Genomic DNA, 15985 nt, shown 5'->3' with positions numbered 1-15985 from the left:
AAGCACGACTTATAGTCCGTAAAATACGGTTAATCGACGACTAAATTAAAGTTTTTGTTGTATTTCATTAGAAAATGTGCTTCTTTGCTCTCGTTTGTGTTTATTTTAAAATATTTTTGTTGTCTTTTAATTTCAGTTATTATTAAAAAAAACATGCCTTGTCGTTTTAAGAGTCATTTCAAAATAAACTTCATTTTCAGTTTTATTTTCAGCGTCACTCACCACAGGAAGTAGCTGCACACATCGTTGACACACACACACAACACAGGTGGCGTTTTGAGCGTCGTGACTGCGCCCCCTGCTGGAAACAAAACCAAAACAACCACACAGGAGGAGGTTTTTTCCTTTTGACATAATTTATTTTATACAGTAAAACAGAGGTTTGGTGTGGAGGACAGAGCTCCTCTCGCTCGCGTGGTTACGGAGTATCTTACAAAGACGGCCGATGTTTTGTTTTGTTTTTATTTTATTTATTTCTCTGCGACAAAGTTGACGTCGGGACGCGAGACGGACCCGAGGTGAACTTTGAGGCGGGTGCGTTCAGGAACGCCACAACTCTCTAACACACACTTGCACGACGACACGGCAGATACTGAGATATCTGCTCTGCCACGCCAACCACCAAAAAGGCTTTTAGTCTGAAAGAATAATAACTGTTATATATATATATATATATTTATATCCTTATGTATTCCTCTTAGAAAGGCCGGAGTTGTTTCCGTGTCCATGTGAGCAGAGCGCGGTGGCGTCGGTGAACGCAGCAGCCTCCGCTGGAAGGTCGTGGGCCCGGCTCTGGGGGACGAGGACGGAGGGACGCCGCGGGGCTTTTATTTTGGAGGCCTGTAGGCGATCCTTCTGCTCTTGAGCACAGACCACCTGTGTCTCTTCATGTAGTAGAGCAGAGGCACGAGGATGGCCGAGCCCAGCAGCATCTGGAAGAGAAGGACGTTCACGTCAGCGCTCGCCCTATTGTCGCTCTTTTCTTTAAGATTTTTAAAAACGAAAAAAAACAAAAAACGTGGTTAGCGCTTGGTCGTACCTTGAGTCCCATGCGTTTGCGTTGGTCGTGCTCCGGCTCGGCCGCCCACCTCAGGAAGGTGCACACGTCCTTAGCGACCTGGCTCATGGTGGCAGGGGTTCCTACGGCAACAGCATCAATGAGTTTCACCGCGAAACAGCAAACAGAAATCAGCCGCTAAAGTGTCTTAAGAACATAATCACGTCTTTGTCTTCACTGTCTGTAAACCACTCACTCTCCCGCACTCTCCCGCACCAAAGTCACTCACTCTCCCACACCAAAGTCACTCACTCTCCCGCACCAAAGTCACTCACTCTCCCACACCAAAGTCCACTCACTCTCCCACACCAAAGTCACTCCCACACCAAAGTCACTCCCACACCAAAGTCACTCACTCTCCCACACCAAAGTCGCTCACTCTCCCACACCAAAGTCGCTCACTCTCTCTCACCAAAGTCACTCACTCTCCCACACCAAAGTCACTCACTCTCCCACACCAAAGTCACTCACTCTCCCACACCAAAGTCACTCGCTCTCCCACACCAAAGTCACTCGCTCTCCCACACCAAAGTCCACTCACTCTCCCACACCAAAGTCACTCACTCTCCCACACCAAAGTCACTCGCTCTCCCACACTAAAGTCACTCGCTCTCCCACACCAAAGTCCACTCACTCTCCCACACCAAAGTCACTCGCTCTCCCACACTAAAGTCACTCACTCTCCCACACCAAAGTCACTCGCTCTCCCACACCAAAGTCCACTCACTCTCCCACACCAAAGTCACTCCCACACCAAAGTCACTCCCACACCAAAGTCACTCACTCTCCCACACCAAAGTCGCTCACTCTCCCACACCAAAGTCGCTCACTCTCTCTCTCACCAAAGTCACTCACTCTCCCACACCAAAGTCACTCACTCTCCCACACCAAAGTCACTCACTCTCCCACACCAAAGTCACTCGCTCTCCCACACCAAAGTCCACTCACTCTCCCACACCAAAGTCACTCACTCTCCCACACCAAAGTCACTCGCTCTCCCACACTAAAGTCACTCGCTCTCCCACACCAAAGTCCACTCACTCTCCCACACCAAAGTCACTCGCTCTCCCACACTAAAGTCACTCACTCTCCCACACCAAAGTCACTCGCTCTCCCACACCAAAGTCCACTCACTCTCCCACACCAAAGTCACTCCCACACCAAAGTCACTCCCTCTCCCAAACCAAAGTCACTCTCTCACACCAAAGTCACTCACTCTCCTACACCAAAGTCGCTCACTCTCCCACACCAAAGTCGCTCACTCTCCCACACCAAAGTCGCTCACTCTCTCTCACCAAAGTCACTCACTCTCCCACACCAAAGTCACTCACTCTCCCACACCAAAGTCACTCACTCTCCCACACCAAAGTCACTCGCTCTCCCACACCAAAGTCACTCGCTCTCCCACACCAAAGTCCACTCACTCTCCCACACCAAAGTCACTCACTCTCCCACACCAAAGTCACTCGCTCTCCCACACTAAAGTCACTCGCTCTCCCACACTAAAGTCACTCGCTCTCCCACACCAAAGTCCACTCACTCTCCCACACCAAAGTCACTCGCTCTCCCACACTAAAGTCACTCACTCTCCCACACCAAAGTCACTCGCTCTCCCACACTAAAGTCACTCGCTCTCCCAAACCAAAGTCCACTCACTCTCCCACACCAAAGTCCACTCACTCTCCCACACCAAAGTCACTCACGGTTTACAAAAGTCTAATAGTGAAGATAAAGACGAGGTCAGTAGTGAGAATTATTTTGTTGTGTTTGTCGAGGACAAAAACACACACACACACACACACACTAAGCTTTTCCTCTTACCATCGCCAAACTCCAGGATCTCGTTGTAGATGGGCGGGGCCATGCCGATGGCCTGGCCGGGGAAGTACGGGTTGTAGTAAAGTCCTTCTCTGACCTCCACTCCAGCAGGGGGCTCACAGTATCCGGTCAGCAGACTGAACACATAGTCTTCTCCACCGTGTCTGAGAGGAAGCACAAACATTCATCAGAGCTGGGACTGTTTATCGTCACTGTGAGTGTAATTATGGCAAAAGCTTTACGATAAGAAGCAAAGAGACAAAGTCACTCGCTCTTATTTTGATACCATGTGACTGTAGATAAACAAAGTCCAGTCACGTGGTCACTCTGGGCTTCGCCCGGCGTTACCGTGCATTGACGATGTAGCTGAGGTCGGGGGGCAGCGCTCCGTTGTTAGCCGCCCGGGCAGCCTCAGGGTTCTGGTACGGTTTTGGGAAGTAGTCCGACAACTTTCCGGGTCGAGTGAACATCTCTCCGCTCTCGTCTGGTCCGTCCACGACCTCGACCTGAACACAAGCACACGGGATAATGAATGAATGTCTCCTTCAGGGTTTCCAAGGGTCCTTGAAATCCTTTTGGGTTTGAAAAACTAAATTCAAGGCCATTGAAAGGAAAAAGGTCTGAGGACAGAGGGTCTGAGGACAGAGGGGTCTAAGGACAGAGGATCTGAGGACAGAGGGTCTAAGGACAAAAGGTGTGAGGACAGAGGGTCTGAGGACAGAGGGTCTTAGGTCAGAGGGTGTGAGGACAGGATCTAAGGACAGAGGGTCTGAGGACAAAAGGTCTAAGGACAGAGGGTCTAAGGTCAGAGGGTCTAAGGACAGAGGGTGTGAGGTCAGAGGGTCTAAGGACAGAGGGTGTGAGGTCAGAGGGTGTGAGGTCAGAGGGTCTGAGGACAAAAGGTCTAAGGACAGAGGGTGTAAGGACAGGGGTTCTAAGGACAGAGGGTCTGAGGACAGAGGGTCTAAGGACAGAAGGTCTAAGGACAAAGGGTGTGAGGACAGAATGTGTGAGGACAGAGGGTCTAAGGACAGAAGGTGTGAGGACAGAGGGTCTAAGGACAGAGGGTGTGAGGTCAGAGGGTGTGAGGTCAGAGGGTCTAAGGACAAAGGGTGTGAGGACAGAGGGTCTAAGGACAGAGCGTCTAAGGACAAAAGGTCTAAGGTCAGAGGGTCTAAGGACAGAGGGGGTGAGGTCAGAGGGTGTGAGGTCAGAGGGTCTAAGGTCAGAGGGTCTGAGGACAAAAGGTCTAAGGACAGAGGGTGTAAGGTCAGAGGGTCTGAGGACAGAGGGTGTGAGGACAGAGGGTCTAAGGACAGAGGGTCTAAGGACAGAAGGTGTGAGGACAGAGGGTCTAAGGACAGAAGGTGTGAGGACAGAGGGTCTAAGGACAGAGAGTCTAAGGACAGAGGGTCTAAGGACAGAGGGTCTAAGGACAGAGAGTGGACAGAGGGTCTAAGGACACGGGTCCACGTTTGTTGATTCTCCTGTTTTAACTTAAAACCAAATGAAAATGAGGTAAAAGTAACAACTTGTGAGCGAGTGTGAGCTCATAGTTGTCATCAGCCGACCGGGTCGTACCATTCTGCCCCAGCGGGGCCGCTGTTCCTGATCCTAACGAGCGGATTCATGCGTAAAAAGCTCTCACCTCCTCAGCGATGACCTTGGCCTCGGCCTCTGTGTGAGACACTCCGACCAGGTGCCTGAAGGCCATGTACTCCATGCTGTGGCACGCTGAACACACCTGCTTATAGACCTCGTAACCACGGCGAACGCTGCAGGGAAACACAGAGGAACAGTTAGGGTGGGGCGCCCCGGTGTGTGTGTGTGTGTGTGTGTGTGTGTGTGTGTGTGTGTGTGTGTGTGTGTGTGTGTGTGTGTGTGTGTGTGTGTGTGTGTGTGTGTGTGTGTGTGTGTGTGTGTGTGTGTGTGTGCGTACCTAGCGTGGTCCAGCGAGGACAGAGGTCCGCCGTGGCTCCAGGGGTAATGAGGGGGGTGGAGCTCCAGGTCGGAGGCCTTCACCGACTGATGCAGCATCAGAGCGAGTCCTGCGCCGCCGGCCGCGACCACGCCCAGCGTCGTGAGGGCGACCTTCTTGTTCCGCGGCAGGCTCGCGAAGGACATGTTAGCCTGCAGAGATAGACGAGAGCACACCGCGGCGCGCGAGGGTTAACAATAACGCACGCATAACGCCGCACTCTGTGGCGCAAACGACAACAGCTTTGATGGGGAATTTAAATCCTGGTGTTTGACTTCGGTGTTTTCATCACCGCGCGGGCATTCCACGCAATCACAAAGACGCAGCGGTTAGCGATCGTTTTCCATAAAATGTCGTGTTTTGACGACGTTCTCAAATGTCTTGTTTTTGACCACAAACCAAGAAGAAGGAGGTTTAAGTCAGAGTCTCTGCAGGTTTCAACAAGTCAAATTTAAGACTTTTTAAAGACTTTTTTAAGACCATAAAGAACAACATATCAAAGCCATAACGGCAAAAAAGTACAAAAGACACGAAGGAAAATTGGAGCCACAAATCGCTGAACTTGCAATTCGGCTTAGCTGTGGGCTTTCATTAAGTTTTCTCCGATGCTATGCTAAGCTAAGCTGTAACACACCGCCGCGCGCGCACAGCACGCTTGCTATGGGTGGTGCTCGATAAATTGTCCCCGGGCAGCACAGGTGACCTACTTAAGTTCCGCGTTGTAGATATCGTTATCGCATCCTCAAAAATAGAAACATTTCAAAGCGAGATTGAAATTCACGCACGTTTTAAATAAAAGTAACGATTTTTAAGACCTTTCAAGATTGTATATAAGACCTTTTATGAGATTTTAGGAGAATTTAAGACATTTTAAGGCCTTAAATTCTAATTATTGGATTTAAGACTTTTAAAGACCCCGCAGATACCCTGTTTAATGTATTTACATTTAAAAAGGAGCTGAAAAATCTGGAAACCTATTTTAATTCTTTAAAAAAATATATATTGCTCATAGTTGATGAATTTAGTAATCAACTAATATTCAATCGAGTATGTTCAGCCCTAAATGAATGAAGAATTGTTGGAAAATTTAGCTGTTTTTTTAACATTCCTAGAGCTGCAACTAACAATTATTTTAGTAATCGATTAATCTGTCGATTATTTTCTCGATGAATCGTTTGGTTCATAAAATGTCAGAAAAAATTTAAAAAACGTTGATCGGTGTTTGTCAAGGCTGGAAATGATAATATTTTTATTAAACAAATTTAATTTACCTTAAAATACCTGTGTCAGGACACCGTTACATGATTAAAAGTGACATTTTTTTAGAATAATTGTTTTGTTTTCATAATAAAAAATGAAATAATTATTTTAAAAACTTCACAGTTCACATTACAAATCACAACAAAGACTGACAGACGAGAAAAACACAAATGTCACATTAGAGTTAAGACGCCACTGAATAATAATGATAATAACGTGAAGGAAAACAACCGGGTTCTCACACTTGGTGCAAGTCTTGTAGAGTAAAAGTCTTAATATATATGACATCTACTGTACTTAATGGTTGTTCAGTGTTAGGGCGAGTTGTCTTTCAATTGGAAGGTTGTGGGTTCAATTCTGTAAGTGTCCTTGAGCAAAGACATTTGCTTAGCCCCATGATGAACAATATGAATGGGTGAAAATTGTCAACACTAGAACAACTCTATATAAATACAGTCCGTAATAGCAACTCTTCTTCTTCTGATTTTATTGGGTAGTAGCGATGAGCAAATAGTGTTAGAGGACACGGAGTGGAGTAAAAGTCGCTAGAAATATAAATAAATAGGTTAAGTACAGGTAGTGTTGTATTTGTACTTGGTTCCCCTGGCTTTAGTGCTCGGGTCTTAATAATCGGGATGAGGGACACAATAGTGAAGACCACCTCTTCACCGGAAGTCCTTTCAGTCCTTGACATGCCAACAAGCTAGCAAAGGATTAGCTCTGCAACACAGTCTACCACTGGTTACACTAACTACCCATTGTACAGCAACGAATACAAATCACACAGAGTAAAGCACCGAAAATGTATTTTATTTTAAACAAATCCCAAACTCATGCAGAAGTTTAATAGAAAGGAAGAACCCAGCGTCCATTTTTTTACCGGCTTCTTGACACCGAGTACACTGGCTAGCTTAGCAAATGTACCCATTGATACGGAGTCACGACGGCAGCATATTCACGTGTATTTAATCAGTTTGTGGCATTGTCGTTCACTGCAGTTTAAAGGCGGTGTAAATATGAGAGGAGCTGCGATCACAGTCGTCATTAACGTCCTATAAATGAGTGGGAACGCAAGTGACCTTGTGTCACCCCGTTAACGGCACTCGAGCTAGGCTAACCGACGTTAGCTCAGTGTCATGGACAAACCGTCGCTTTACGGGGACGTTGTTGGATATAACCCACTCTGGGCCGCGCTGCTGAATCGCACGCCGTTTAAGTCCACGTACCTTGGGCGTGTGGATCGTTTTCGGAGCGCCGAGGAGGGCTCTCCCACTCCCCGATAACACCGCCACTCGTAGCGCCGCCATCTTGTCTGCGGGTCCGTGTGTGTGAGCGGAAGTGCTGGAGAGCAGCGACGAGCCGGGCACTCCTGTTATGAACCTTCAAAATAAAACCGCGTGCGTGAAATGCGCTGGATTTCATTGTCCAAAGTCAGGGCCGGTTTTGTTTTTGGTTGGTTGTTTAACGTTTATTTTTTAACTAAATGTCACACTCTGCTGATATCACACACATGTTTCTCTTCCAATATTTGGATGATGGGTGGACGGACGTTTAACCTCAGTTAAAATAAATCTGCTCTTACTTTGAAGGCAGTCCCCACAAGCCGGAACTTTACGTTAAATAACGTTGTTTAGTAACACGTTACAAAACATGAAATATATATTTATATAATTTTGTGTTTTGTTCGATTTTGTCCCTTTTGTATAAATATACGTGTAACAGTGTGAAAGGAGGTTTATATTTAAATCCAGCTAAATAAAGAGTACGCCATCTGATGGCACCTGGGATACGCAGCAGGTTGCGTGTGACGTCACACTCAGACCCGGGAAAATATCAACTGTAGGGGTAATGTTGTCCAAATCTCTTTATGAAAAGCAATGTTAACTGTAATATAAGCCACGTAAGAGTTGGGCTGACTGTATGAACTCCTATATTGTGTGTCGTGGATTCATTTCGCCATGGTTTTGTGAGTTACCTCGGTGTGTTTTTCATGTTTTATCACAAGAAACAACTCGGTGCTAATGCTAATGCTAACGTTAGCTCGGTGCTATCTTTTCAGACCGAGTTCGTGCTGTCCTGTCTACAGAGAGGGAACATTGCTGATTGTTTTCATATCTTCCAGGTATCAAATAAACCTGCTGTGAACCCTGAATATACGGTGGTTACATAGATATACATAATAGAGTAGTGTTTTAAATCTTTATAAAACAAAAAAAAGTGAATACTATGACATGAAGGGCGCGTGGGGACAATAGTAGACTACGTCACATCAGCCCTTGACCTGAAATTGCTTTTGAAGGAGAAAACTTTATAGGAGCAACATGCAGCACACATTTGAGCATATGTATTCACAATGGTAGTCTACATGTTAAAAAGAAAATAACAACTAATTTGTTTAAAAAACACGTAAGAACATGTTTTAATTTATTTGATTGATGTTTTAAAAAAAAAAGCTGCATTTAATGTTGGCTATTTATTTATTTATTTATTTATTTATTTAAGATATATTTAAAGCTCTAGCAGTGAGATAAACATGTCAACACATCCCACACAGAGAATCAGGGATTTTAGCTCACAGTCAGAGTCACAGGAGCTGCTGGTCCTCTGCTGCCTCGTGTGGTCACTTTGTGTCACTGAGGTCAAGCTGAACAAATCATCATTAAAATCAGACATTTGAACTTAGTGATGTGGATCAACAACTGTGTGTGTGTGTGTGTTTGTACTTAAGGCATAGTGAGGACAAGTGAGGGTTTTTAACCAACAAAGTGAGGTCATTTTTACAAAGTGAGGACATTTTGGGCGGTCCTCACTTTGTTTTCATTGAAATCACTTCCTTAGGTTGTACACATGCTATACTCTGTTTTTAATAGAGGTCCTCAATTTGATACAAAAACCTGTTTTCCAGCCCTGGTGTGTAAAACACGTTTTGCTCGTGGGCTCCACCTGCAGACATGTTACGGTACTGCACCCAGTAGTTCTTTAAAGATGTCATTAATTCATGAAGTGGAAATACTGGTCCTCACTTTGTCAGCAAGTGCAAGAATGTGTGTGTGTGTGTGTTTGTGTGATTGAAAGTGCTTGGAGGGAGGAGTGAAGTTGATATTTAGGCCCTTGAAAGTTTTTTTTTGTTTTTTTAGACTGTCCTAAATAGACATTCTTGTGCAATTGTTTTGAGGACATCTATCTATCTATCTATCTATCTATCTATCTATCTATAAACACACATTTTACTGTGAAAGTGCTGTGTCAGTGAAAGTGTAGAAGATTGTGGGAAAAGTCAGGATGAAAAACAATTGTGTGTTTCTCTCTAACTACAGATGAAAATGAGGTAAAAGAAAGAACTTGTGAGCGAGTGTGAGCTCATAGTCTCTCTCTCTCTCTCTCTCTCTCTGACAGGGTCACGTGATTTCTTGTAAACACAGAGGGGAGGGACAGTGAAAGTGAAAGTGTTCTGTGACTTTTCAAAGACTCCATTTTAACTTTTTAACTGCGCAGCAGAAGAACGAGGTTAGTGTTCACTTGATTATATATGATGATATTTGGTTATATATGATGATATTTGATTATATATGATGATATTTGCTTATATATGATGATATTTGATTATATATGATGATATATGCTTATATATAATGATCATTTCCTGTTATAGAGTCAGTGAGTCAGTTTTCTCAGATTCAGGATTAAAGAAACGTTTGTGTCTCTAACTCCAGATTGAACATGAGTTCAAATCTCTCCGTGTCTCAGTGAAGATGAGTGGTGGTGAAGACACAGCAGAGTCTCCAGGACCCAGCTGTCTGTCTGTGAAGTCTAACTGGTCTAAAGAGGAACCTCTGAACTTCAGTCGTGAACCTGGAGCCTCAGAGTCAAAGTAAGAGAGCTGCTACAAACCTGTAACTGTTCATGTTGTGTGTGATCATCGTAGAACAAGAGATTTATCGCCGTCAGTGTTTGAGCAGCAAACACAGTTGCGCTGAAAGCTAATAAATAATAAACATGCATTTCACATCTATGAATATACCACACAGAAAAATATGTACTCAGTTCAAATGAGATGTTGTTTTACAGTGTAAATCAGAAATGTGTTATTGCACATGAGATGAATCATTTACAGAGGTTAATCATTGTTTTATATGATCTACTGAGAGAGCGTGTGTTCTTCTGTCATATCACTGTGATCATAACTGGGTGCAGTTCACTTCATGTTACGCAATAAAATATGAAAAAAAAAAAAATGAATTATGGAATTCTATGGAAATATCAGCGTCATTACTCTGGGAAACAGACAAACAAACAAAGATATTATTTTTAATCATTTCTGCATTTTATCCTGCAGTTGTTGTTTTTTTTGAGTGGGAAAATCTGAAACCTTTGTGTGAAACTACAGCAGACGTTTGAACTGTGAAAGAATTGAGCTCATGTTTCCTGAACGTTTCCTGCTGACATGGAACTAACAGCCTAGTGATGCCTTCAGGTATCTTCATGTCAGTAGGAAACGGCAGCACTGAACAGGTCGTAATCCCAGACACAGACAGAAGGTCCATGACTTTGATTCTTCTTCACTAAACAAACATGAAAGCATCGTGTCCACTAGCTAACCTGGCTAACATTAGCATACCAGAGCTAAAGCAGCAGCTCAGGTCGACTCTGGAGGTCACACTGACCACTGAGGCTGCTTTAAAAAGAACATCATCAGTGATGGATGTGATGTTTGTGTTTGCAGACGTCAGAACCAGAGACGGAGAGAAGAGTCTCCAGGACCCAGCGGTCTGTCTCTGAAGAGTGACCGGTCTATGGGACAACCTCCACTCTTCAGTAATGAACCTGGAGCCTCAAACACAAAGTAAGAGACACTTTGTCCTGTGAAGGAATCAGATTCATAAAACACACACACACACACACACACAGTCCATCAGAACCACTGTGAGACAAAGTTGTAAGGACATAAACCCAGAATGTCTCACATCAGAGGACAAGTTTGTCTCGTGTCTCCAGTCGTCACTGAGCTCAACATTTGCTTCAGTTCATGAAGGTCAACAAACAAACATTTGAAAGACGAGGGTTTTCATTCACTGTCTCAGCCACACACATGTCCACCTGTCCCTGACATGTCACTAATAAAGACATGTCTTCACAGAGACACGTCCACCTGTCCCTGACATGTCACTAATACAGAAATGTCTTCACAGAGACACGTCCACCTGTCCCTGACATGTTACTAATGAAGACATGTCTTCACAGAGACACGTCCACCTGTCCCTGACATGTCACTAATAAAGACATGTCTTCACAGAGACATGTCCACCTGTCCCTGACATGTCACTAATAAAGACATGTCTTCACAGAGACACGTCCACCTGTCCCTGACATGTCACTGATAAAGACATGTCTTCACAGAGACATGTCCACCCGTCCCTGACATGTCACTAATACAGAAATGTCTTCACAGAGACACGTCCACCTGTCCCTGACATGTCACTAATAAAGACATGTCTTCACAGAGACACGTCCACCTGTCCCTGACATGTCACTAATAAAGACATGTCTTCACAGAGACACGTCCACCTGTCCCTGACATGTCACTAATAAAGACATGTCTTCACAGAGACATGTCCACCTGTCCCTGACATGTCACTAATAAAGACATGTCTTCACAGAGACACGTCCACCTGTCCCTGACATGTCACTAATACAGAAATGTCTTCACAGAGACCAGTTTGCTGTTTCTGTGGACGAGCAGACGTCCAGCTGTCCTCTGTGTCAGGACGTCCTGAAGGATCCAGTCTCCATTAGCTTTGTTCACAGGTTCTGGAGACGCTTCATCTCCTTATACTGGGACCAGTCCTGCTGTCCCCAGTGTGGACAGAGACCCAGACCTGGACCTGGACCACAGAGACAGAGTAAGACAGAACATGTGTCTGCTGATGTCTTCACTCCTGAAAACAGGACTTGTTCTCTTCTGTCAAACAGCATCAATATTTAAGATGATGATAAATCAACAGAAAATGAAAAACTAAGCCAACGTTTGACTGAAGCTCCTTCATCACAGCAAGTGACGTAAAGATCGCGTGACGTAAAGATCGTGTGACGTAAAGATCATGTGACGTAAAGATCGCGTGACGTAAAGATCGTGTGACGCAAAGATCGTGTGATGTAAAGATCGTGTGACGCCCCCTACAGGTTCAACAGAGCATTGTTTACACTCATTCTCCAGCTTTTCTATAGTTGTTGTTGTTTTCTATGCAGATGATACACTTTCCTTCACAATCATTGTAGAATGATTCAGTCTTTCAGAATAAAGTTATTAAATAACATTAACAACATATTGCAACAATATCACAGAAAGACGTTTAGGGTTTTTTAGTTTTTCTGTCTCTGATGAAAATAATCCTCAGCTGCTCAGATTCTTTCTTCATTCTTGACTTTGTCTCTTGTCTTTCAGCAGATGTTGGTCTGCAGGAGGTTCTAGATAAACATAAGATCAGTCTGAGGAGGAGATTTGAACATGTGACTGAAGGAACTGAAGGAAGAGGAAGTAGAACCCTCCTGAACAGGATCTTCACTGAGCTCTACATCACAGAGGGACAGAGTGAAGAGGTCAATACTCAACATGAGGTGATGCAGCTGGAGACCACCTCCAAGAAGAAGATGGTCCAGGACACTCCCATCAAGTGCTGCCTCATCTTTAAAGCCTTACCTGACCAGCAGGGGCGCATCAGAGTGGTCCTGACCAACGGCGTCGCTGGTGTTGGAAAAACCTTCTCGGTGCAGAAGTTCACTCTGGACTGGGCCGAGGGTTTGGAAAACCAGGATGTGAATCTGCTGATTCTGCTTTCGTTCAGGGAGCTGAACCTGATCAGAGATCAGCAGCACAGTCTTCTCACTCTGCTCCATGTTTTCTATCCAACATTAGAGAAGGTCACAGCAGAGAATCTCGCTGTCTGTAAACCTTTGTTCATCTTTGACGGCCTGGATGAAAGCAGACTCTCACTGGACTTCAACAGCAGGACGCTGGTTTCTGACGTCACACACAGGTCATCAGTCAACGTGCTGCTGACCAACCTCATCCAGGGGAATCTGCTTCCCTCAGCTCTCATCTGGATAACTTCTCGACCTGCAGCGGCCAATCAGATCCCTCCTACATGTGTTGACAGGGTAACAGAAGTACGAGGCTTCACTGAGGAGCAGAAGGACGAGTACTTCAGGAAGAGATCCAGTGATGAAGATCTGTCCAGAAGAATCATCTCACACATCAAGACGTCCAGGAGCCTCCACATCATGTGTCAAATCCCAGTCTTCTGCTGGATCAGTGCTACAGTTCTGGAGCACATGTTGACCACAGAGCAGAGAGGAGAGCTGCCCAAGACCCTGACAGACCTGTACTCACACTTCCTGCTGGTTCAGACAAAGAGGAAGAAGAACAAGTACGAGGAAGGACGTGAGACGAGTCCACATGAGCTGATGGAGGCCGACAGGGATGTTCTTCTGAAGCTGGGGAGGCTGGCCTTTGAACATCTGCAGAAAGGCAACATCATGTTCTACCAAGAAGACCTGGACCGGTGTGGTCTCAGTGTGACAGAGGCCTCGGTTTACTCAGGAGTTTGTACAGAGATCTTCAGAAGAGAGAGTGTGATCTTCAAGAAAACAGTTTACTGCTTTGTTCATCTGAGCGTTCAGGAGTTTCTGGCTGCAGTCTACATGTTCCACTGTTTCACCAACAGGAAGACAGAGGTACTGCAGGACTTCTTCAGAACACAATATGGTGGTGGTTCCACTTCTCTGGACGAGTTCCTGAAAGCAGCCATGGAGAAATCCCTTCAAAGTCAAAATGGTCACCTGGACCTGTTTGTTCGCTTCCTTCATGGACTCTGTCTGGAGTCCAACCAGAGACTCTTATGGCGCTTTTCCACCGGTCCGACTTTAAACGGCACTGCGCTACACGACACGGTTTAGCGAGTGTTTCCACTAGCGTAGTACCTGGAACTCGGCACTATTTTTAGTACCTGCGGTGGTGAGGTTCCATTCATGGGTGCCGGTACTATGCGCAGGTACTATGCGCTGATTGGTCAAAACTGCCGGCAACTGATTGGCCAAAAGTGTCGTCACTGGGTGCGTCATGAGCGCGACATAAAATACAGGATGCAGGAGTCTATTTCACCATTTTTCAAAAAATAGTAGCGCGCAAATACTTCGACATGGCGACTCTGCATAAGAACACTCCATGGTCCAACGACGAGGTCCAGACTGTCCTGTGTTTAGTCGGAGACGACAAAATACAGAGAGCTGGACGGAGCTGCCCGTAACGAGCAGGTCTTACCGGGAGTCGATGTCCGCTCACGGCGTACACAGCAACTCCAATAACTCCGCACACGCCAACGGTAAGTTTTTTATTTTCAGCCTGAGAGCAACGTTTAACTACTGCTGAGAATAAACTCGCTTAAACAAGACATTATAAAAGTAACATCATGTGTGTCGGTAATCTCTGTCCGTCTGTTTACACGAGACAACGTAGTTGGCTAGCTAGTTAGCAATGTCGCTATTAGGTGCTCAACCTACAACAAAACATTACGTAAACCTGTAAAAGAAACCAGATTTGTACAAGTCATGAATTAGACTTACTACCGTGTAACGTTTTGTTTTTACGTGTTAAAACAGACTTGACCAGAATATACAGTATGGGTTCTATATTTACATTATAGACAGAGAATGAGCATCGGATATTATATGTCTATATTACACTTTTGCAAAAAGACAGTATATTGCACATGGGATGAGGAGCGTGGTTATATGTTGTCTACTGAGAGCTAACAGCTGCAGGGAGGAATAAAGGATAATAATAATGATAAAGCTCCTTCATTTAGGGTGTTTCAGTCTGTGGCTGAATATATATATATATATATATTGTTATGCATGTAATTACAGCGTATGTATACACTTCTTTTGTTCAAGAATCCCATTCCATATGTGAGGAGTGTTCATCACCCAGCAGAGCCATCAGCTGCTTCGTTATCGGGGGCACCAACTTCGCCACAGACCACAGCTCTGTGCAACTGGTAAGAAATAATAAACATGATTTACAGCATTTGTGTATTTCCTTAATAACCCCTTTCTTCTTCTCTATAGTGTTATGGAGGGAAGAGAAAAAGAAGCTCACAGCTGTCCTAGCAGAGCTTCAGGTGGAAGATGTTCAGTAGCAGGAGTGGAACCGGACACAACGTGACCGCCACACCACGGGAGTGCTGCGTTCAACCACGCATTCCTTTGAGTGCTTGGGCAGCTTGTCCAGGCAATAGGTGGCAGGAGCATGTGACCTATTTCCTCCCTCCTGTCCTAGGACTCCACCACCTATGTACAGTTTATTTGATTTGCTGTGCACTTTAACTTTGGTTTGCTGTGTTTTTTTGTTTGAATAAACAACAATGTGACTTATGTGATTACGTCATGCGTATTTCTTTTCTTTTTCTTTAATTGTGGCAGCCTTTACAAACACAACGTATACAGACAAAAGGAGACATCTCTGCAGAAAGTACAAACTTTTATTTGTAATTCAGTGAAAAACAGTACAATAATAAAGCATTTTACAAATTCACAACAAGTGACACATCAGGCCCTCACCTACATCTCTGCCCTCCTCTACACCCTGTGCCACTGCCACCACAGGTTTAACCACTGTAGCTGCTGTGTGTGCATCTCTTTCAGTGTCATAGGTCTCACCATGATTTTCACACAGGTTATGCAGAGCACAGCAGGTCATCACCACCATGGATTTCACCAGCTGGACATCACAGTCATTCGTTTTCAGGAGGGACAGAACCATCTGAAACACACAGGCAGCATGCTTACGTTAATACCAGAATACCAAAAATAGAGAT

General features: G+C 44.9%; 2 protein-coding genes across 4 annotated transcripts; one reads left to right on the top strand and one right to left on the bottom strand.

Moving 5' to 3' along the window:
- Nucleotides 1–339: 339 nt before the first annotated feature.
- Nucleotides 340–7438, bottom strand: cyc1 (cytochrome c-1). The gene is made up of 7 exons (XM_083908224.1): nucleotides 7340–7438; nucleotides 4815–5005; nucleotides 4524–4650; nucleotides 3224–3381; nucleotides 2879–3039; nucleotides 1040–1140; nucleotides 340–932 (listed from the first exon to the last, which is right to left on the bottom strand). Exons 1-7 carry the CDS (start codon nucleotides 7418–7420, stop codon nucleotides 828–830), a joined length of 924 nt encoding a protein of 307 aa, XP_083764350.1. The 5' UTR covers nucleotides 7421–7438; the 3' UTR covers nucleotides 340–827.
- Nucleotides 7439–9542: 2104 nt separating this feature from the next.
- On the top strand, nucleotides 9543–15341 carry LOC310942313 (NLR family CARD domain-containing protein 3-like). Of its 3 annotated transcripts, none has more exons than XR_014593102.1 (7): nucleotides 9543–9620; nucleotides 9827–9984; nucleotides 10837–10956; nucleotides 11823–12013; nucleotides 12559–14491; nucleotides 15063–15166; nucleotides 15237–15341. XR_014593102.1 is itself a non-coding variant. In XM_083907686.1 (5 exons), the coding sequence occupies exons 2-5, from the start codon at nucleotides 9866–9868 to the stop codon at nucleotides 14064–14066; spliced, it is 1941 nt and encodes a 646-aa protein (XP_083763812.1). In that variant the 5' UTR covers nucleotides 9543–9620; nucleotides 9827–9865; the 3' UTR covers nucleotides 14067–14584. The 3 variants fall into 3 exon arrangements, 1 of the variants encoding a protein (XP_083763812.1); XR_014593103.1 differs by having other exon boundaries at nucleotides 12556–14491; XM_083907686.1 differs by lacking the exons at nucleotides 15063–15166; nucleotides 15237–15341 and having other exon boundaries at nucleotides 12556–14584.
- Nucleotides 15342–15985: the final 644 nt, after the last annotated feature.

Source organism: Microchirus variegatus (assembly GCF_963457635.1).
Source record: "Microchirus variegatus genome assembly, chromosome: 21".
NCBI lineage: Eukaryota > Metazoa > Chordata > Actinopteri > Pleuronectiformes > Soleidae > Microchirus > Microchirus variegatus.
The sequence above is the reverse complement of the archived record's forward strand: the minus strand, read 5'-3'. Positions and strand labels throughout refer to the sequence as shown.

Bases quoted from the DNA above. Each gene is read 5' to 3' on its own strand.
- cyc1 (XM_083908224.1), bottom strand. From the start codon at position 7,420: ATGGCGGCGCTACGAGTGGCGGTGTTATCGGGGAGTGGGAGAGCCCTC. The intron at 3,382-4,523 runs GTGAGAGCTTTT...GCTTGTGTTCAG, and splicing joins CCAAGGTCATCGCTGAGGAG to GTCGAGGTCGTGGACGGACC. The intron at 933-1,039 runs GTACGACCAAGC...CTTCTCTTCCAG, and splicing joins GCAAACGCATGGGACTCAAG to ATGCTGCTGGGCTCGGCCAT.
- LOC310942313 (XM_083907686.1), top strand. From the start codon at position 9,866: ATGAGTGGTGGTGAAGACACAGCAGAGTCTCCAGGACCCAGCTGTCTG. The intron at 9,985-10,836 runs GTAAGAGAGCTG...TTGTGTTTGCAG, and splicing joins CCTGGAGCCTCAGAGTCAAA to ACGTCAGAACCAGAGACGGA. The intron at 10,957-11,822 runs GTAAGAGACACT...ATGTCTTCACAG, and splicing joins CCTGGAGCCTCAAACACAAA to AGACCAGTTTGCTGTTTCTG.